This window comes from Syngnathoides biaculeatus, chromosome 20, assembly GCF_019802595.1.
Source record: "Syngnathoides biaculeatus isolate LvHL_M chromosome 20, ASM1980259v1, whole genome shotgun sequence".
NCBI lineage: Eukaryota > Metazoa > Chordata > Actinopteri > Syngnathiformes > Syngnathidae > Syngnathoides > Syngnathoides biaculeatus.
Window position 1 is genome coordinate 1,594,142 of NC_084659.1, and position 19,267 is coordinate 1,613,408.

A 19,267-nucleotide genomic window follows, 5' to 3' on the forward strand; every position below is an offset into this window, starting at 1 on the left:
CAAAATATCTGCATCATAATGACTAAACCAAATCTATCTGGTAATAACGGGCACATTCCTACGTCCTGGTCTCTAGCAAACATTTCAGCAAGATTCACTTAAGGTTAACTGATGAGTTGGCCTGCTTCAAACATGAGTTATACAGTCATGACTAAATATGAGCAGAAGACACACTTCAGTTCCAACAGATTCCTAAACTGAGAAATTGAGAGTTTACAGGGTGGGTGAGGTGTTGATTTCCATCAAGTCGAAGAACTCTGTCTTAGCTAGGGACTTCGTTAATCACTGTGTACATTTTTAATGCTTTGTCTTTTTGGCCTTCTGGATAAGCTTCCACTAAACCGATCTTAGAACAAGAGCCTGGGCTTTCACTCTGACCACATACCTCTATGCACTTGGAGAGCACTGCTGTTTTCTCCTCAGTGACTGCTCTCTTTGAGGCGTCGCATTTTGGGACGGGAACTGAACCTGGATGAAGCACTGACATATGCTGGGGACTGTCACACTTAGCACACTTGATTGGCGCCTTACAATTTTTTGCAAAATGCTGCAGTGAACCACAAGATCTATAACAGCTCTTTTTCTTTCTCTTTGAGAAAGGGTCGATACTCCTCAATTGGTTTTGTCTCCAAATTACTTATATTTTTTAAAAGGGTGTGGCTTTTTATGAATCGGGCACTGTCAATATGGTTCTTCTATTTTCTTTTCCTCTGAACCATCTTGTTTTTTCTCTGAAATCTCTGTTCTGTGTACTGACACAGTAGCTTTGCGATTGTGTGATTTGGACTTTTCTGTGAGTGGACGCTTGACTGTTACAGCTGGATAAATTAAAGGTTGGATCATTTCTCATTTTCGCCTGTTGCTGAACAAACTGCACAAAAACAGGACAGGGGGGAAACGACACACTATAAGTCTCTTTGTATTGCAATCCTACCATTGTCCATCTTCCTTTCCATCTTTCCTGCAGGTTCAAGGGAAGTTTTACAACTATTGGTCTCACTCATTGAGCTGTGTCCAGGTATGCAAGCCCTGGAAATGCACCATCTGACTTAGCACACTGTAACTCTAAGACGATGTCAACAAGTTCTCTTAACTTGTCACTACCTTTGTTTGTTTGTCTTGGAAACACTCCTATCCTTTTTAAAAGTGTATCCTCAATGGCCTGTGAGGAGCCGTAACATTCCTTGAGACGTTTCCAAACCATGTTTGCCCCTGCAGCAGGACTAAGAGTGTTCGTACAGCACGAATCCTTTTAGCCTGTTCTGAAGACTTTGGGCCAAACCACTTTATTAAATATAGCTCCTCTCTAGCTGATAGAGTTAAGTCTTTAGTTGCTCTAGTGAATGAGGTTTTCCATGCCCAAAGGTTTTTTGGTTTGTCATCAAAATGCAGTAAACAAATGCTGACTAGTTCTTTGTGAATGAAATACTTTGCAAAATGATGTGCTGCAACTGGTTCAGGTTGGTGGTTGTTGGTGGGTTGAAAAGTGCGAGCTTAAGGATGAAATGAAGTGGTGTTAGTTGGACCTAGATCTGAAGTTGCAGTTGTGTGGTCAACAGGTTGGTTTATGACTTGCCTGTCTAATACATTGTCATTTCTTTTCATGGATCCGAGTAGCTCACCTTATTGTTCAACATATTCCCTGGTGCACTGTGCAGCATTAAAGGGCTCAATTAATGGGGGGTTCCATGTCTGACACCCCGGTCTGACTTGCCACTTCTTCATAGACTGCAGCTTTAGCCTCAGCTGCTGCTGCTTGTTTTTCTACATCTCAGAATGTGGAGACTGGCATCTATATCAGCCTTTTGCTTTAACACACTTGTCTATGTCTGCTCTCTGTCTCATCATGGTTGCCTCTTTTTCAGCAAAGATAAGCTGGGCTTTAGCTGCTTGAGCTTTGGCGTAGGCTTTTGTAGCTGAAAAACCTGATGATGGTGATGATCAAAGCGACCTCCTTCTGGGGGCCCTGGACCTGGTGCTGTGTGGAGGTGAAGGTTCCTGTTTCACCGACAGTTGCTGCCTTTCCGGCAACGGCTGGACTACAGGGCGTGGTTGATCTGTGGCTCCACCGATGTCTGTATTAGATTCTGTGTCAGCTTCATTCTGCTGCTCATAATCTTTCAGATAGTTCTTTCCTGAGCGTAGACTCATGTTGACTTTATGTAGCTCTGTGTTGTAAAATAAAACACAATTGTGACCTCAACCTAATGTCTGTGAACATACGATACTTACAAAGACGAAGGTTTCCCAATGTTCAAACCTTTAGAACACATTCAGTGTAGTTATGAGTTGTTCTCAGACTTAATGTTGACCATACTCATATTTTCCCAGATACGCCAAATATCCTCGATAAACATCCAGATAACTCATTCCACATGGAAGCTGAATGATCCTCACAGGTCAAGAGGTGTCACTCTGACGCTTTTTGTTTTAAAACATTTTAACGCAGGGGTGCTCAGTGCGTCGATGCGATCGACCGTTCGATCATGGGACGGCGTGCCAAAAAAAATAAAAAACAAGGTCAGCCAATGTTCTCTCTAAACTTTGCTCTTGTGCAGTTGTGCACCGCTGATGCAGTCTCTTTGCAGATATTCTGAGTTGCGCCCCAAAAAAAATCCAACGCAAATTGAAAGTAGAACATACAGCTATTCAGTTTGTGGCATTTTGCAATGTGATTAAATGAGTGAGGGATGACTGGATGTTACATCAAATGGCACAATTCACATATGTACAGTAAAAAATGAAAAGAGGAAGCCACTGGTTTCTTTTAGGGAGCACACTGAACTTTCTCTAACAACGTCCGATGCTCCGCAACACACTTTGTTTCCTTCTTTTCCTTCCACCCACCCCCGCTCTTAAAGACGTACACTCATAATTACAAATGTTACAGTACTTACGGAACCTCTCAATGTGTTTTATAACGACAGCATTCACCACCGCTGGTTTAGTTTGCAACACAGTCTGGGCAACGTAGAGCAAAGATGAGCTAGACATGCTGCTTATGTTTACTTTCGATAATAATGGAGAAATTTTAAAAAGAAATGCTGTTGTTTTAAGATGCAATGACTGTCGGAGTATGTGAATAATCAAAGAAAAAGTGGTTAAACTGGATGAGATTTTCTCTTTTTCAAGTGGGAAAGGTCTGGTCTGAAGCCAAAGTAGAAAGTGCAGGATAAGATGGTGTGTCATTTTAAAATTCCGCCTTGGCACAGCCTGATCCAGGATGAAAGCACAGACAATGCAGTGAACAAAAAGCTAATTCTGTATTTTAAATATAGGAGGCAATATAACATTGACCTTATAAACGGTTCGGGAACATCATCATCTCCCCCCTGTTGGTAGCTCACGAAAGGCTGGCTGCTTGAAAAGTATATCTTGAAGTAATAAAGTCTGGCACCCCTGTTTTAACACATCGCATAATGAAATAAATTTTTTACAACTTTTTAACCAACACATTTTTCTTGTGAAATATACAAATCTTTTAACTAAAGACATTACAGGAGATTTTGAGAGAAGACAAAGACGTCAACATAAACATCGTAGTAAAATAGTAGTAAAATACTTTTTTGTAAAATCTGTACAAAAGTCTTTTTTGTTGTTTAAACATTTATATTTTCAGTGATAGCTTGTTGACCTACAGTATTTGACGAAAAACTGACGAGGCAAAAGTTTTCTCTCCATTGTATCTTCTCATGTGTTATTTCCTTTTACAGGCAAACGTTTTCCCACACTGAGGACATTTCTATCGTTTGTCTGTGTGACATGTCATTTTACCCCTGGACTTTTTTATTTTAAATCAAGATTTGATCTCAATATCTGATTATGATCCTCCACAGTGCCCAGCTTTGCAGTTCTTCCATGTCAGCCTTGTTGCTTGGGCCATGTTTTGCTTCAGGTGTGAGCATTTTTTTTGTAGGTTTTCCAATGAATAAAAGACATTTCAATAATTTTCAAATGGGGGAAATGGATTTGATACACAAATAAAGTCAACCTCATTGTTTTAGGTCATCTATTTCATTCAAGATCACAAATACATAATTTCAGCTAAAAGTCCAAGTTTCCTGACGGTTCAATCGATTAATTATTTGATACTAACATCACTAAAATGGAAAAAATGCATTCACTGCTTAAAGGAAGTATGGTTCTTCATTGTCCATATTTCTCAAACAGGTTCAACCACCCCTCGTCCCCCCATCCACCTACCCACGTCAAGATACAGTACATGGAGCAATTGGGAAAGTATTAAATCTATTTGAAATGCAACATTTTCATCACAAAATTGAAAATTACTGGCATTTGTGGGATGGTGGGAAAGTATAGACACTATCCTATAGAGCAGGGGTGCTCAATGCGTCGATCGCGATGGCGTGTCAAGGAAATAAATCAAAAAGTCCTCAGCTGTATTTTTTTTTAACTTTAGCTCACCACGCATGTGCAAACAACAACAGTACAGGAAAACATGCTGTCAGTTTTAAGCTCTCGCTTAAGAAATCTTAAACATGAGTGTGCATGGTGCAGTAAAGAAGACAAAAAAGTATCACTTTCTGAGATAAAAATTATATGTACAACCATTGTTGGGGGTGTTTAATAATGTGTTCGGATCTTGAAAGGCTGTTGTATCTGTAAGGATGTTGCACTGCTGGCTGTGATAGGTTGCTGTTGTGTCCCCTGCCTCAGACAGGTAATGCTCAAGATCTTTGATCGCATGTTTTAGGAAGCAAAAGTCAGCCTGCAGGAGGAAGTGGAGTTATTGCTGGCTGACGACGATACTGCCAATTATAAATTTAAAGTGGTGTAAGGTTTATGATGGCTACACCAAAAATCATGGGAAGTGGTGTATGTCTGATGTTACATTACACTTGATAAAAAGGGAGGAAATGAGATAAAAATTATATGTACAACCATATTATCAAATGTAATGTTCTAATACTCTCAGATACAGTTCCAACATTACAATGACCATATATCCATACACCCTATATCTACTCACACATTTAATTGTGTAACTATGATATTATGCACTCGTAATCTCAGTTCAACTCACTGTGTGTCACTGTTCATCTCTCCTGGCCAGAATCTTGCCTTTGGTGTCCGTGTCTATTGTCTCAAAACTTGCTACTTGTGGCAAGAGTCACTCCTCCACTTGGGGTGCAATTCTCCCATGACATTTAAATTAGTCCTTCAAGCCAGATGGTGACGGGGTCAAGTGCGGGGGTGAGTAGTTCAGAGAAACACTTTGATTAAAAAAAAAAAGGGGCCACTTTAGACAACGGCAAACTGAATAACAAACCGTGGCTTCCACGGTCTCTATTCTCCTGGGCAGCAACTGAGACACATGGTCTTTGCCATGTGTCATCAGGGGGGGAGATGGTTGAACAAGTAAATAAGCAGTTTAATTAATTTGGGTATGCACAATATGCAAAGAATTTTCTCAAACAATGTTTAATCTGTATAAAAAATTATCCACAGGGTCAAGACCAAAAAGGGGCTCATTTCCAGAGCCTGAGCATCCATTCCATACAATACATATGGATTTTATTCAATTGTCTAAATAGCAAGGTTATGAATACTGTTTGGTAATTATTGATGTGTTTTCAAAATGGGTTGAAATATTCCCTACAGCCAAACCAGACTCTTTGATGGTGGCTAAAGCACAAGGTAAAAATATAATACCAACATTTGGAATCCCAAGAGTTATCAGGAGTGACAATGGTTCTCATTTCGTGAATAAGGTTATAGATAGGTTATCGGAGCACTTTATACAGACAAATCTGAAAAGGCATTGTATTTATCATCCCCAAAGTGCGGAGTTAATCAAACGAGGAAATGGTACTATAAAAACTAAATTGATCAAAACTATGAAGGCGATGGGGAGACCATGGCCTGACTGTATTGATATTGTAAAAATTAATATGCATATCTTGCCTGTAGACGGAAAAAGTCTAACTCCTTTTGAACTGTTGTATGGAAGGCCATACAGTGTCCCTGACTTGACATTGAAAACAGACTTAATACATGACTTGGCCTGTTATATGAGGAAGACTCTTGAATACCGTGAATGTCGCCACACCAATGAACTACCAGATATGCCATTATCCCCACAGCATCATCAACGTGCAATCGCGATCGGAGACTGCGTCTTCATCAAGGTTGTCAGGAGGAAAACGTGGTCGAGTGAGCAGTGGAAGGGGCCTTATCAGTGATGACCTGGCAATTGGGTACTTTCCCCCGATTCCCAAAGCTCCCACAGGTGAACAGTGTTTCCACGAAGGTTAAGTGCGAGTAACCTTTGACCTTTGGGCACTGCAACAATCTGCAACAAAATCAACCAATGGCTGATCATCGCAACCAGTCTCCTCACGAACATGGGGACATTGGCATATGGTATATTCGTTGTGAAACTGAACTACGATCGACACCAGAGTGAGCAGAAACACCATGTGGAATTCCGTGACAAACATCTGTATGAAAAGGTCATGGTAACACCTAGACAGGTTCCACAACCCCTACAGTCATTTCCTTCCCAACTATGTGTGAAGCAATACTGAAAAATTATGGTCAAGTTCACTACCATGGTCAACAGTGTTCAACCCACAGTAGTCATGTCTCCTTAATACAGGTCTGTGTAAAGGTAAATCAAACCCTCTCATTTAAGATCCCACACTCTGAATTAAAATATGGAGCTCATCACTATTATGCCATGATTGGGCAGCAAGATAATTCCTGAGGGAGTACGGTAGCATTTTCGGGAGAAGATTGGAAACAACATCCAACAACCACTCTGGCTAAGCAATGGGAATCTGTAATAAAATTGACCCGGCTATCATTCAATATAGTACTAACAATAAATATGACTAATCAGCAAAACTCATCAATATGCACGCCATTAAGACTCAATCCATACTACCTAGGTCTCAAGGAACCTTTTGTTGATATTATTGTATGTAAGGATCCCCTGCTGGCGAATCCAGTTCACACATATATTTCTGTTGGTCGGGCTGCTAAGAAGGTTCATGTACTTGACCCATAAAAGGTGGCCCCAAAAAAGATCATTTATCTTGCCACAGGCACAGATGTCACCAAGAACATCTGGGTTGCAGCTGCACACCAAGCTACTCAAGGAGTTAATGAGGTTTATGTGGTTTGTCTTAAAGCCCGTCCCCCTTTGCTCCCCACGCCCGGCATCCTTGATAATGTGAATTGCAGTTTGTTGTTGTCATCCACACAAAATGTGACATTTGCTAATGCACCCATGTGCAATACATTCGGTAAGGCCTACCCTCCTCCTAAGGTGAATCACCAGCCACCTCATTTCCAGGTGCCACAAGAGGGGAATTACCAATAACCAATAAAACAAATAACAACGTAACCAATAACTGCATCTGCACCATATGCTCAACCATTGGAACAGTGCCAACTGCTCTGTGTAACGAAACAATTTCTCTGCCAACAGAGATACTACTCAGGTACCTGCGGCGAGATTCCTGGTAGTAGTGTGGGGAAAATATCCTTAGGGGTCATCGCCCTAGAAATTGGAGAGGATACTGTACCCATGTGGTTCTGATCTTTCCAACACATATAGCTGTGGTCAAGTCAGCGTTCCAGAACCACAGGGTAAAACGTGGTTTCAAACCCCTGATTATGGGGAATAACCCCACTTATATCGACGCCATAGGTGTACCTTGGGTCGTACCGAATGAGTACAAAATAGTGGATCAAATTCCAGCAGGGTGGGAATCCATTTTTATTTGGATAACTCCAAACAAAAATGTAGATTGTATCAATTATATTCACTATAATGTTCTCAAGCTTACCAACTACACACAAGCCCTGGGTACTGCACTTGCTGAACAGCTCAACACAACCTCTCTGACAGCATTCCAGAAACATATGGCGTTGGATATGATGCTGGTGAAGGTTGGGGGAGTTTGTTCTATAATCCAGGATCAGTATTGTATGTTTGTTCCTAATGGCCCCATCACACCATGACGTTCTGGCCAGTGTCCTATAGCGTTTGAGGAAACGCTGGTAGTCGCTCATGGTTGGCAGGATAGCCCCAGAGTAGCGGTGTTTCCACGCCAGTGAACGTCAATGATCGCTGGGAATTGGTGGAGAATGCCGGTCCAGAAAAAAAGTTTTGAACATCCACAAAAGTTCTCACCGAGACCAGCGTTCATCAACGTTTAATTTTAAATGCTGAAGAACGTTCAAGAACATCCGTGGAACGTTTTACTAAGGTTCGCCGAGCGTTGCACGCGTTTGCCTATCGTTAGTCAGTCGTAACTCTAGCTTTACTTGGTTGTTACTTAATCGTTTGCTATGCAGTGAACGACTCACTGGCGACCTGTCAACGTCCACTGAACAATCCCGTAGCACACACAGTGTGTAACTAAAGTGAAACGAACGTCGTTTGACGTCAATTGAGCGTCATTCGAGCGAACTTCCATGCATATGGGTATATAAACCGATGCTTTGTAAGCAAGGTCCATTTAATATTAAGCTACAGGAGAGAGCACCTAATATGGAAGATCCAGAAAGCAGCAGTTCGTTTTCTCAGAAAAACTCCACCAGACTATCCTCAACAGCCCGGTCCAGGATCCTGCAATCCTTTCTCTGCTTCTTTTGTCTCTTTGTCGGACCGTCCTCACTGGGGTTTGCAAGGTGTTTAGGGTCCCCAGGGGGTGTCACATGGTGCATGACTTCACGGACGTGCTCTTCCTCCTGCTGTTGTTGTTTTTCCTCCAAACACATTGCTCTCGATGAAAGAGGCTTAGCTTTCTTACTAGCAGCGCTAGTTGCTGAAGTCCGCGCCCTAACTTTTTTTCTTCTTGGCGACATGATGCTCACTGTTCTAACTCATGACAACAACTGAAGTGACTATGAACTTTACAACGTTTTAGCGCCGGTTCCACTGTAAAAATTCCACGCCAGCAAAACGCTTTTCTGTCGTTATTCACCCATTGGTCACACGCTGAACACACTCGTCTTACGTTGACAAATCGCTCGTCGCGCCCTAATGACGAGTTTGCACACGCTAATGGTTTTTAGGGGTATTTTATTTGGTTGCTGTTACACGCTTTTCGTGCGTTAGACACACGTTAATCACACGCCACATGTGTCATCCGCGTTTGAGAGCGCTGAAAAATAGAACGATTGAAATGTTCAGAGGACGTTGACCACAACGTCATGGTGTGACGGAGCCTTAACGATACAGCTCCAGGTGGTTCAGTCACTAAAACTCTCAAGGGACTTTGTCAGAGATGTTCTTAGAAAAAAAGCTAAGACAAGCCTGAGGACTGTAGAGAGTGAACTCAAACCAACCAAGATTGTCTTTTTGTGCACGGGACAGACGGAGGACACACTGTGAGAATGCGCTACCTCAGACTGCCAAAGTGGTAGTCCCTGTCTGCTCTTTTTTTATTGCATTCTCAGGTCACAGGGTTACATGGTTACACAGTGAAAATGCTGACACAGATGGCTACACCAACAGCACATAAACACTAAGGTACATGTTTCTTCAAGGCCGCAAGAGTGTCCTGATAAACCCACAAGAGAAAAAGCAGGGTATTGTTTAAAGACATGTTTATGGCATTTTGGGGTAACCTCCTGTGGTAGAAGGGCGTTATCTCCTCCCAGTGTTGAGGAGTATCTGCTTAAGATCAGAAAGGAAACATGCTGAGGCCAGGATGGAGACATCGCTTCCCAGTGTTCAGGGGCATCAGCTTGAGGTCGGCAGGAGGGCATCGCCTCCCAGGTGTCACTGGATCACACTTCAAGACACGCACGCAGCTCACAAGGAGAACAATTCAGACTAAGACTAACAGAAACAAACGCATGATAAAACAATCCCAACAGCAACTATAGTAGTAATGATATACTTTTATCATGATAACTAACATAGTAATAACTTCTTTATCAGACTTCAAAGGTTTTCTGAAACTATGCATGCTCATTCTGGGATTCACAATCCTGTGTTGGGGGTGTTTAATAATGTGTTCGGATCTTGGAAGGCTGTTGTATCTGTAAGGATGTTGCACTGCTGGCTGTGATAGGTTGCTGTTGTGTCCCCTGCCTCAGACAGGTAATGCTCAAGATATTTGATCGCATGTTTTAGGAAGCAAAAGTCAGCCTGCAGGAGGAAGTGGAGTTATTGCTGGCTGACGACGATACTGCCAATTATAAATTTAAGGTGGTGTAAGGTTTATGATGGCTACACCAAAAATCATGGGAAGTGGTGTATGTCTGATGTTACATTACACTTGATAAAAAGGGAGGAAATGAGATAAAAATTATATGTACAACCATATTATCAAATGTAATGTTCTTCTTCTTCTTTTCCTTTCGGCTTGTCCCGTTAGGGGTCGCCACAGCGTGTCATCTTTTGCCATCTTAGCCTATCTCCTGCATCTTCCTCTCTAACCCCAACTGCCCTCATGTCTTCCCTCACCACATCCATAAACCTTCTCTTTGGTCTTCCTCTCGCTCTTTTGCCTGGGAGCTCCATCCTCAGCATCCTTCTACCAATATACTCACTCTCTCGCCTCTGAACATGTCCAAACCATCGAAGTCTGCTCTCTCGAATCTTGTCTCCAAAACTTCCAACTTTGGCTGTCCCTCTAATCAGCTCATCTCTAATCCTATCCAACCTGGTCACCCCGAGCGAGAACCTCAACATCTTCATTTCTGCCACCTCCAGTTCAGCTTCCTGTTGTTTCTTCAGTGCCACCGTCTCTAATCCGTACATCATGGCCGGCCTCACCACTGTTTTGTAAACTTTGCCCTTCATCCTAGCAGACACTCTTCTGTCACATAACACACCAGACACCTTTCGCCAGCTGTTCCAACCTGCTTGGACCCGTTTCTTCACTTCCTGACCACACTCTCCATTGCTCTGTATTGTTGACCCCAAGTATTTGAAGTCGTCCACCCTCGCTATCTCTTCTCCCTGTAGCCTCACTCTTCCCCCTCCACTTTTCTCATTCACGCACATATATTCTGTTTTACTTCGGCATCAAATGTAATGTTCTAATACTCTCAAATACCGTTCCAATATTACAATGACCATATATCCACACACCCTATAGCTACTCACACATATAATTGTATAACTATCATATTATGCACTCGTACTCTCAGTTCAAAGGAATAACATTAACTACAATTCTGGGAACACAGGACACTGCCACCAACGCTTAGGTCAGAGCATCTTCAGCATAGTGGCTTTGAAAATACAGGCCAGGGACAAAGGTGTGCGGATGCAAGCAGAGTAATCAACTTTGTCCAAGTGAACAAATAGACCTCTGAAGCTGTTGAAATGACAAATAAAACCTTTGAAATTATTATGATGTTTTACGTAATCTCATGACGACTTTTGTATTGATTGACCTGTGTGATTCTTAAAAAAACGCTCAGAAAGAGTATAAAGCTACAGAGATCAGGCCAACTAACTGTAACTGTCTTTGGTGTCCGTGTCTATTGTCTTAAAACTTCCTACTTGTTGTGGCAAGAGTCACTCCTCCACTTGGGGTGCGATTCTACTATGACACTTTCATATGGAATGGGAGGCGGACAACATTTTCACGATGTCATTTTCGAAGTGCGTTTGCCTCATCTGCCAGTGTAGTGAAATGTGTCGCGGTATTTTCGAACTGTTTACGGTAAATACGACACCGACATTCCACCGAAAAGCAAGATGAGAATGACAAAGGTGAACGAACTAAAATTCCAACTGGCCGCACAGCAGTCACTTATCAAACAATATAGTGTACAGTTGTACAGTTACATGGCGCTGTGAAACCATAGCTAATTTGTGGAAGGACGTCGGAGATTGTGTGTTTCTCACTGCAGTTGTATGACTCCACTGACGTGAGTGACACAGCCCAGGTGTGCATTTTCATTCGTATGGCGTTTAGTGATGATCAACGTGAACTCAGATAGTTACAAAAAATGCTTGAATTTTGTAATATTGGCTCATGCAGCTATGCAAGGCACACAAACATACATTTACACATAAAGAATCCTCAATGTACTTTAAAATAAATATGTTTTGCATTTTTGTAGTGGGTAGATCTTTCATTAAATTTCATCACTGGTCATTAAAAAACAAAAAACCCGCCCCCGTAGATCGGGAGAGGCTGGTTGCTTGAAAAGTAGATCTTGGGGGGGGGGGGGGGGAACGTCTGTGCACCCTTGCTATAGAGTGTTAGGAATTATTCATATTGTACATTTTGGAGCTATCACGTGTAATCCCTTAATCTTCAAAATTATTTTTTTTTTCAGAAAATTATAAAAACAAGATACAAATCAAGCTCGTACACAGAAGAATGTTGATTTACCCAAGTCAGTAACATTCTAACTGGTTTTTTAAATCTTCACATATACACTAGAGCCTTCTTGGTCACTGCTATTCTCATCAGCACAGTTGTGTGCCTGTGCCTGAGCTTCATAACCAAATCTTTCATCACAAACTGTGCAGGAAAAAGGTTTCTCACCAGTGTGTGTTCTTGTGTGTATTCTAAAATTTCTCTTCTGAGAAAATCTTTGACCACAAACTGTGCAGGAAAAAAAATTTCTCACCGGTGTGTGTTCTTGTGTGCCTTGTTAAATTTTCTCTATTCGTGAATCTTTGACTACACTCTGAGCAGGAAAAAGGTATCTCCCCAGTGTGTATTCTTGTGTCTTTTTATGGCTCCCTGGTGAGAGAATCTTTGGCCACAAACTGAACAAGAAAGGTTTCTCACCGGTGTGGGTTCTTGAGTGTGTTTTTAAATTTCTCTTATGACTGAATCTTTGACCACAAACTGCGCAGGAAAAAGGTTTCTCACTGGTGTGTGTTCTTGTGTGTATTTTAAAACTTTCCTTCTGAGAGAATCTTTGACCACAAACCAAACAGGAAAAAGGTTTCTCAACAGTGTGCGTTCTTGTGTGTATTTTTAAGGTTCCTTTCTGAGTGAATCTTTGACCACAAACTGCGCATGAAATAGATTTCTCACCAGTGTGTGTTCTTGTGTGTATTTTTAAGTGACTCCTCTGTGAGAATCTTTGACCACATACTGTGCAGAAAAAAATGTTTCTCTCCTGTGTATTTTCATGTGTTTTTTTAAATTGCCCTTAGAAACAAACGTTTTCCCACACTGACAACATTTCCAGCATTCGTTGTCACTGTGACATGTCAAATCACCTTCCGATTGTTCATCATCATCATCATGACCGTCTGTTTGTAATCCTCTATTGTTACACTCTCCATCACTTGAGCTGTTCCAGCTTGGAAGCTCCGCCCCTCGTCTCTCTTCACTTTGACCTTCATCTTTACTCTTCAAATGGACACCAGTGGATGGAACCTGGATAATTTCCTCTTGCTCTTCCTCTTTGGAGTGTAAAAGCTCTTCCTCCTCCTCCTTGATGCGTTCCACCTCTTCACCCTCCACTTTCTCTTTGATGTGACGGGACACTGACTGGTGCCGCTTTCGAAGATTTTCACGGACATCTGAAGAGCAAATGAAAAACACAATGGAGTCAGATCTAATTTGTTTGTAAGATTGAACTGCAAATGTAACTGCACACTGTAGGAGTAGAAATGGGCTGTCATTATTACTAAGTAACTCACAATTGCGGCAGACAGCCACGAATAAAATGACTTATGTAGTGATAAAGGACAAATGGGCTCGGTTTTAGCCACTAATAAAAAAAAAAATTGAGAACTGAAATGGGGAAGCAGTTTACATGGTCTATGATTCATTTCAGAATTGTCTTTTTTTTTTGCTCAATATAATGAAATTGTCAATCATTTTCAACACCATCAATCAGTTTGGTCAATCATTAATTGCACTTGAAAACTTGCCCCCTTTTCATCAGAATCAGATTTACTTGGCCAAGTGTGTAAAAAAAAAAGAAAAAAAACACCCAAATCGAGCAGTCTTTGTGTTATATCAGTGACCTTTCCAGTGCATGTCTCCATCTTTCCAATTGTTCCTCTGCATGCTCCCTGCTTTCACTGCATATGACAATATCATCTGCGAACATCATGGTCCAAGGGGATTCCAGTCTAACCTCATCTGTCAGCCTATCCATTACCACTGCAAACAGGAAGGGGCTCAGAGCTGATCCCTGATGCAGTCCCACCTCCACCTTAAATTCCTCTGTCACACCTAAGGCACACCTCACCATTGTTCTGCTGCCATCATACATGTCCTGTACTATTTTAACATACTTCTCTGCCACACCAGACTTACGCATGCAGTACCACAGTTCCTCTCTTGGCACTCTGTCATAGGCTTTCTCTAGATCCACAAAGACATAATGTAGCTCCTTCTGACCTTCTCTGTACTTTTCCACGAGCATCCTGAAGGCAAATAATGCATCTGTGGTACTCTTTCTAGGCATGAAACCATACTGTTGCTCGCAGATACTTACTTCTGTCCTGAGTCTAGCCTCCACTACTCTTTCCCATAACTTCATTGTGTGGCTCATCAACTTTATTCCACTATAGTTCCCACAGCTCTGAACATCCCCTTTGTTCTTAAAAATGGGAACTAGAACACTTTTCCTCCATTCTTCAGGCATCTTTTCGCCCGCTAGTATTCTGTTGAATAAGTTGGTCAAAAACTCCACAGCCATCTCTCCAAATTGCTTCCATACCTCTACCGGTATGTCATCAGGACCAACTGCCTTTCCAGTTTTCATCCTTTGTAGTGCCTTTCTGATTTCCCCCTTAGTAATCATTTCCACTTCCTGGTCCTTCACTCTTGCCTCTTCAACTCTTCCTTCTCTCTCATTTTCTTCATTCATCAACTTCTCAAAGTATTCTTTCCATCTATTTAGTACACTACCGGCACCAGTCTCTATCCTTAATCACCCTGACCTGCTGCACATCCTTCCCATCTCTATCCCTCTGTCTGGCCAACCTGTAGAGATCCTTTTCTCCTTCTTTCGTGTCCAACCTGGTGTACATGTCTTCATATGCCTCTTGTTTAGCCTTTGCCACCTCTACCTTTGCCCTACGTCGCATCTCGATGTACTCCTTTCGCCTCTCCTCAGTCCTCTCAGTATCCCACTTCTTCTTCGCTAATCTCTTTCCTTGTATGACTCCCTGTATTTTGGGGTTCCTCCTTCTCCCCTTTCCTACCAGATGACACACCAAGTACTCTCCTGCCTGTCTCTCTGATCACCTTGGCTGTCGTCGTCCAGTCTTCCGGGAGCTTCGGTTGTCCATCGAGAGCCTGTCTCACCTCTTTCCGGAAGGCCGCACAACATCCTTCCTTTTTCAGCTTCCACCACATGGTTCTCTGCTCTACCTTTGTCTTCTTAATCTTCCTACCCACCACCAGAATCATCCTACAAACTACCATCCTATGCTGTCGAGCTACACTCTCCCCTACCACTACTTTACAGTCAGTAACCTCCTTCAGATTACATCGTCTGTACAAAATATAATCTACCTGCGTGGTTCTACCTCCGCTCTTGTAGGTCACTATATGTTCCTCCCTCTTCTGGAAATAAGTGTTCACTACAGCCATCTCCATCCATTTTGCAAAGTCCACCACCATCTGCCCTTCAAAGTTCCTTTCCTGGATGCCGTACTTACCCATCACTTCTTCATCGCCCCTGTTTCCTTTACCAATATGTCCATTACAATCTGCACCAATCACAACTCTCTCGCTGTCTGGGATGCTCAGAACTACTTCATCTAGTTCCTTCCAGAATTTCTCTTTCAACTCTAGGTCACATCCTACCTGTGGTGCATAGCCGCTAACCACATTATACATAACACCCTCAATTTCAAATTTTAGTCTCATCACTCGATCTGATACTCTTTTCACCTCCAAGACATTCTTAGCCAGCTCTTCCTTTAAAATAACCCCTACTCCATTTCTCTTCCCATCTACTCCGTGGTAGAATAATTTAAACCCTGCTCCCAAACTTCTAGCCTTACTACCTTTCCACCTGCTCTCTTGGATGCACAGAATATCAACCTTTCTCCTAATCATCTTGTCAACCAACTCCTGTGCTTTTCCTGTCATAGTCCCAACATTCAAAGTCCCTACACTCAGTTGTAGGCTCTGTGCATTCCTCTTTTTCTTCTGACGCTGGATCCGGTTTCCTCCTCTTCTTTGTCTTCTTAGTAGGAAGGTTTATTGCCAGGCAGTGGTCGCACAGGGGGAAGGCAGTCCAACAGGGCCAAAAAACACAAAACAATGTCAAAAATGACTTGACTTGATATTGCTCAGTAAAGCTATGACATGGGACGAGGCAGTTTCACTCAATCATATGCATATAAAGGCAGTCCTCGGGTTAAAACGGTTTCGACCTAAAATGTTTCGACTTTACAATGCCCGTGTCTCTGTATTTGCCTTTTTCGCACAGCTTTTTAACACAGTATGGCCCAAAAGAAGAAAGCTGTTTTTTTTTTTTTTAGCAATGCTGGTCCAGCTGAAAGAAAAGCAAATACAAATACCAAGCTTAAACATCTTGAAAAATAACAATAATAAAAAAAAAAAAATCAGGGAAAGGAGTAACATGGGCGAACATCGGTAAAGTTGGTCGACGGTGGTGATCATTATTTAGGACAAAGCCCGTATTTAAGCGCACATCAAGGGTTTCGCCTCTACGATGGAAACAGTGATCACCAAAAAACGAACCAACGTTCTTCGATCATTGCAGAGATAGAAAGATTACATACGTGATGGATTGAGGATCAGACTCAACGGAGGCTTAACACTACCCTAATGTTCATTAAGGAACACGGTGTATTTTCCCAACTTTGAAAGAGCAGAAAGGCAACGACGCAGAGGAGGAATTTACAGCTAGCAAGGGCTACCTGCACATGGTTCCTTAGCAGTAGCTAAGCACAGCTTCCCCTCTTTTTTCTTCATCATAATCATCCAACTCTCGCAGTGATGGTAAATAAGGCAAATTTGTTTTATTCTAGTTTTTTACACTAAATACCAACACTCATCAATTTACTGAGTCGCTTATCCCCACGAGAGTCACGGGAATGCTGGAGCCAATCCCAGCTGTCATTGTAAATTTTGACCAATGGTGAAATATGATTTTTGCCGAAATTCGGGTTATGTCACTAGTGTAGGAACGGATCTCTGTCATACACCGATGACTCTCTGTACACAAAACGATCTGGGAACAAGTGGCATGAAAAATAATGCTTAAAGCCCCCCCTGACAAGAGAAGCATAATTTCTTAGTATGTTTTTAATAATATTTTTTAAAAAAAGGGGAGCCGGAATGGCCCCACCAGTTTTTTTTTTTTTTTTTTTTTTTTTTTACCACGCAACATAATTTTTACGTATATGGATTTTTGTAACTCCCGCCATGGAAATCCCCTCAAGGGATTTGTTTTGGAGAAGAAGCAGGAAGTGACGTTATCAGCAGGACCACACTCAGGCGGCCTCATGTGTTTATACCTGCAGGAAGGTAGGTCTTTGATCCTTTGTGTTAGCCAACATGGCGGCTCGTTGTATAGAAGCCTGCAACATGACATCACAATCAGGTGATTTCTGGCCTCGCCCCACGTCGGAAGACAAACAAGTGTAACGGCGGCAGTAGCTAGCGCACAAGTTACCGCATTACTTTTCAAAGTTGCACAAACCAACCAGCCTCCAGTTATGGTTAAATTCTGCTCTGAAGTTATCCCAGTTACTCGCCAAATCGCCAGCCATCTTCATCTCCTTCGGAGGTGGAATGTTCACTGCCATGTTGACATCGTTCGCTTGGCCCGTTGCTAATTCCTTCTGCCGCTTCTGTCGTTGGTTTTTATTTTTTATTTTTTGCGTCCTACTGTGAAACTGCTATTAATCCACGGTATTTTCTTTTGTTCTAGCCACTCCTGACACCATGTTTGTGTGTGTGTACAAAAAAAAACACGTGAGACAGCTTTGAATACTCAGTACTGCTTGTCACAGCGCACCACATAACATTCCCACGCTTTCACATACACTACCATTGAAAAGGGGATGGACACTATTATTCCTAACGGTTGGCTGGTCCAATAGACAGGGGCCTGACGTAAACAAGTGAGGAGACAAGTCAGGATTCCAGCTGTTCTAAAAAGGCAGGGAGAACAAGCTGAAAAACTTTCTTCTCAACGTCAAAGGGATTGGCTGGCAGTATTGTCCGGAGCAGATGTAAACACAGTACCGTGTCTCCTCAGATAATTGTGTTCTTGGTAAGTGGTTTTTGTCAGTTGAGTGATACATTGAAGTAAACAGGTGACGTAGATCTGCAAGCCCAGACAATGTCATGTATGGCTGCATGGTGTGTTGGCACTTGGAACATGTGAAGATTGAAACTGATACTAATCAGGAAAAAATGCTTCCACTTATAATGATGTTAAATGAATACTGTTCTGAAACGCTTTTTCTGGTGTGCTATGAATAATATGGTTATTGTTTGAAACTGTACTGAGTTACATGAATTGAATTATGAAATATTTTAGGACTGGGGACATCCTATCAACAACTTATTGAAATTTCAATATGATCTGTTCTGTTTTATTAAGTTGGCCTAACAAAAACTAAATATATTAACATTTTTGTAATTAAGATTATTGTTTCAGGCAAGCCAGCACACCTGTATGATTCCACTAATCCGCATTTTTCTCGCAATGCTTGGAAATGGAGAACCCATAAAGATAATATTAACATACATGTATGTATACATGTATTAAGTATCATGCACATTTCAATGATATTACTGAATATTTTCAACTATTGTGAATTGTTGGTTGTCTCACCTCTCCTAGGTGTTATGGGTTGATCCCTTATCGATGTTATCTATTGATGTTGTTCTATGTTTTTATCTGGGCAGTCCATGATACTCTCTCAATGTTACATGTCCTCGGGCTCAAATAAATACTCATTGCTCCAAAAACCTGTGATCTCTGATGCACGCACAAAAAGTAGTATTTAGATGGTGTCAGAAGACAGCAGATACGAACTATCGCCTGGGCCGTCTGTTTTCAATTTTTGGCGGACCCGATGCTATGCTAATTGGCTAGCCGAGCCGAGGACATCGCTTTTTGCTGAGTCATGGAGGAGGGTTTTTGCAGGCCGGACCCCGTCGTTTTTGATGAAAATGTTGGCGAATGCTGGTGTGTTTTTGAACGGGTGTCCGACATTTTTATTGCTGGAGCACACCCAGAGAAGCCTGCAAAGATAAAGGTGTACATTCTCGTTAACCTGGCCAGCTTTGAAGCCATCAACTGTGAATGGTCATTCGTGTATGCGGCTGAAGTGCGCAATCCTGGGAATAATGGA

General features: G+C 42.0%; 1 protein-coding gene across 1 annotated transcript; it reads right to left on the minus strand.

Annotated features, from left to right (window-relative positions):
* Window positions 1–122: 122 nt before the first annotated feature.
* Window positions 123–17,707, minus strand: LOC133493939 (uncharacterized). The gene is made up of 3 exons (XM_061807946.1): window positions 17,653–17,707; window positions 13,181–13,636; window positions 123–2,168 (listed from the first exon to the last, which is right to left on the minus strand). The coding sequence occupies exons 1-3, from the start codon at window positions 17,705–17,707 to the stop codon at window positions 1,942–1,944; spliced, it is 738 nt and encodes a 245-aa protein (XP_061663930.1). The 3' UTR covers window positions 123–1,941.
* Window positions 17,708–19,267: the final 1,560 nt, after the last annotated feature.

What these genes read in the sequence shown, in the direction of transcription:
- LOC133493939 (XM_061807946.1), bottom strand. Translation starts at nt 17,707, where the DNA reads ATGGCAGTGAACATTCCACCTCCGAAGGAGATGAAGATGGCTGGCGAT. An exon ending in GATGGCTGGCGATTTGGCGA is followed by an intron (nt 13,637 to 17,652) that starts GTAACTGGGATA and finishes TCACTACATAAG; the next exon opens with TCATTTTATTCGTGGCTGTC. An exon ending in TGATGATGAACAATCGGAAG is followed by an intron (nt 2,169 to 13,180) that starts GTGATTTGACAT and finishes TTTACAACACAG; the next exon opens with AGCTACATAAAGTCAACATG.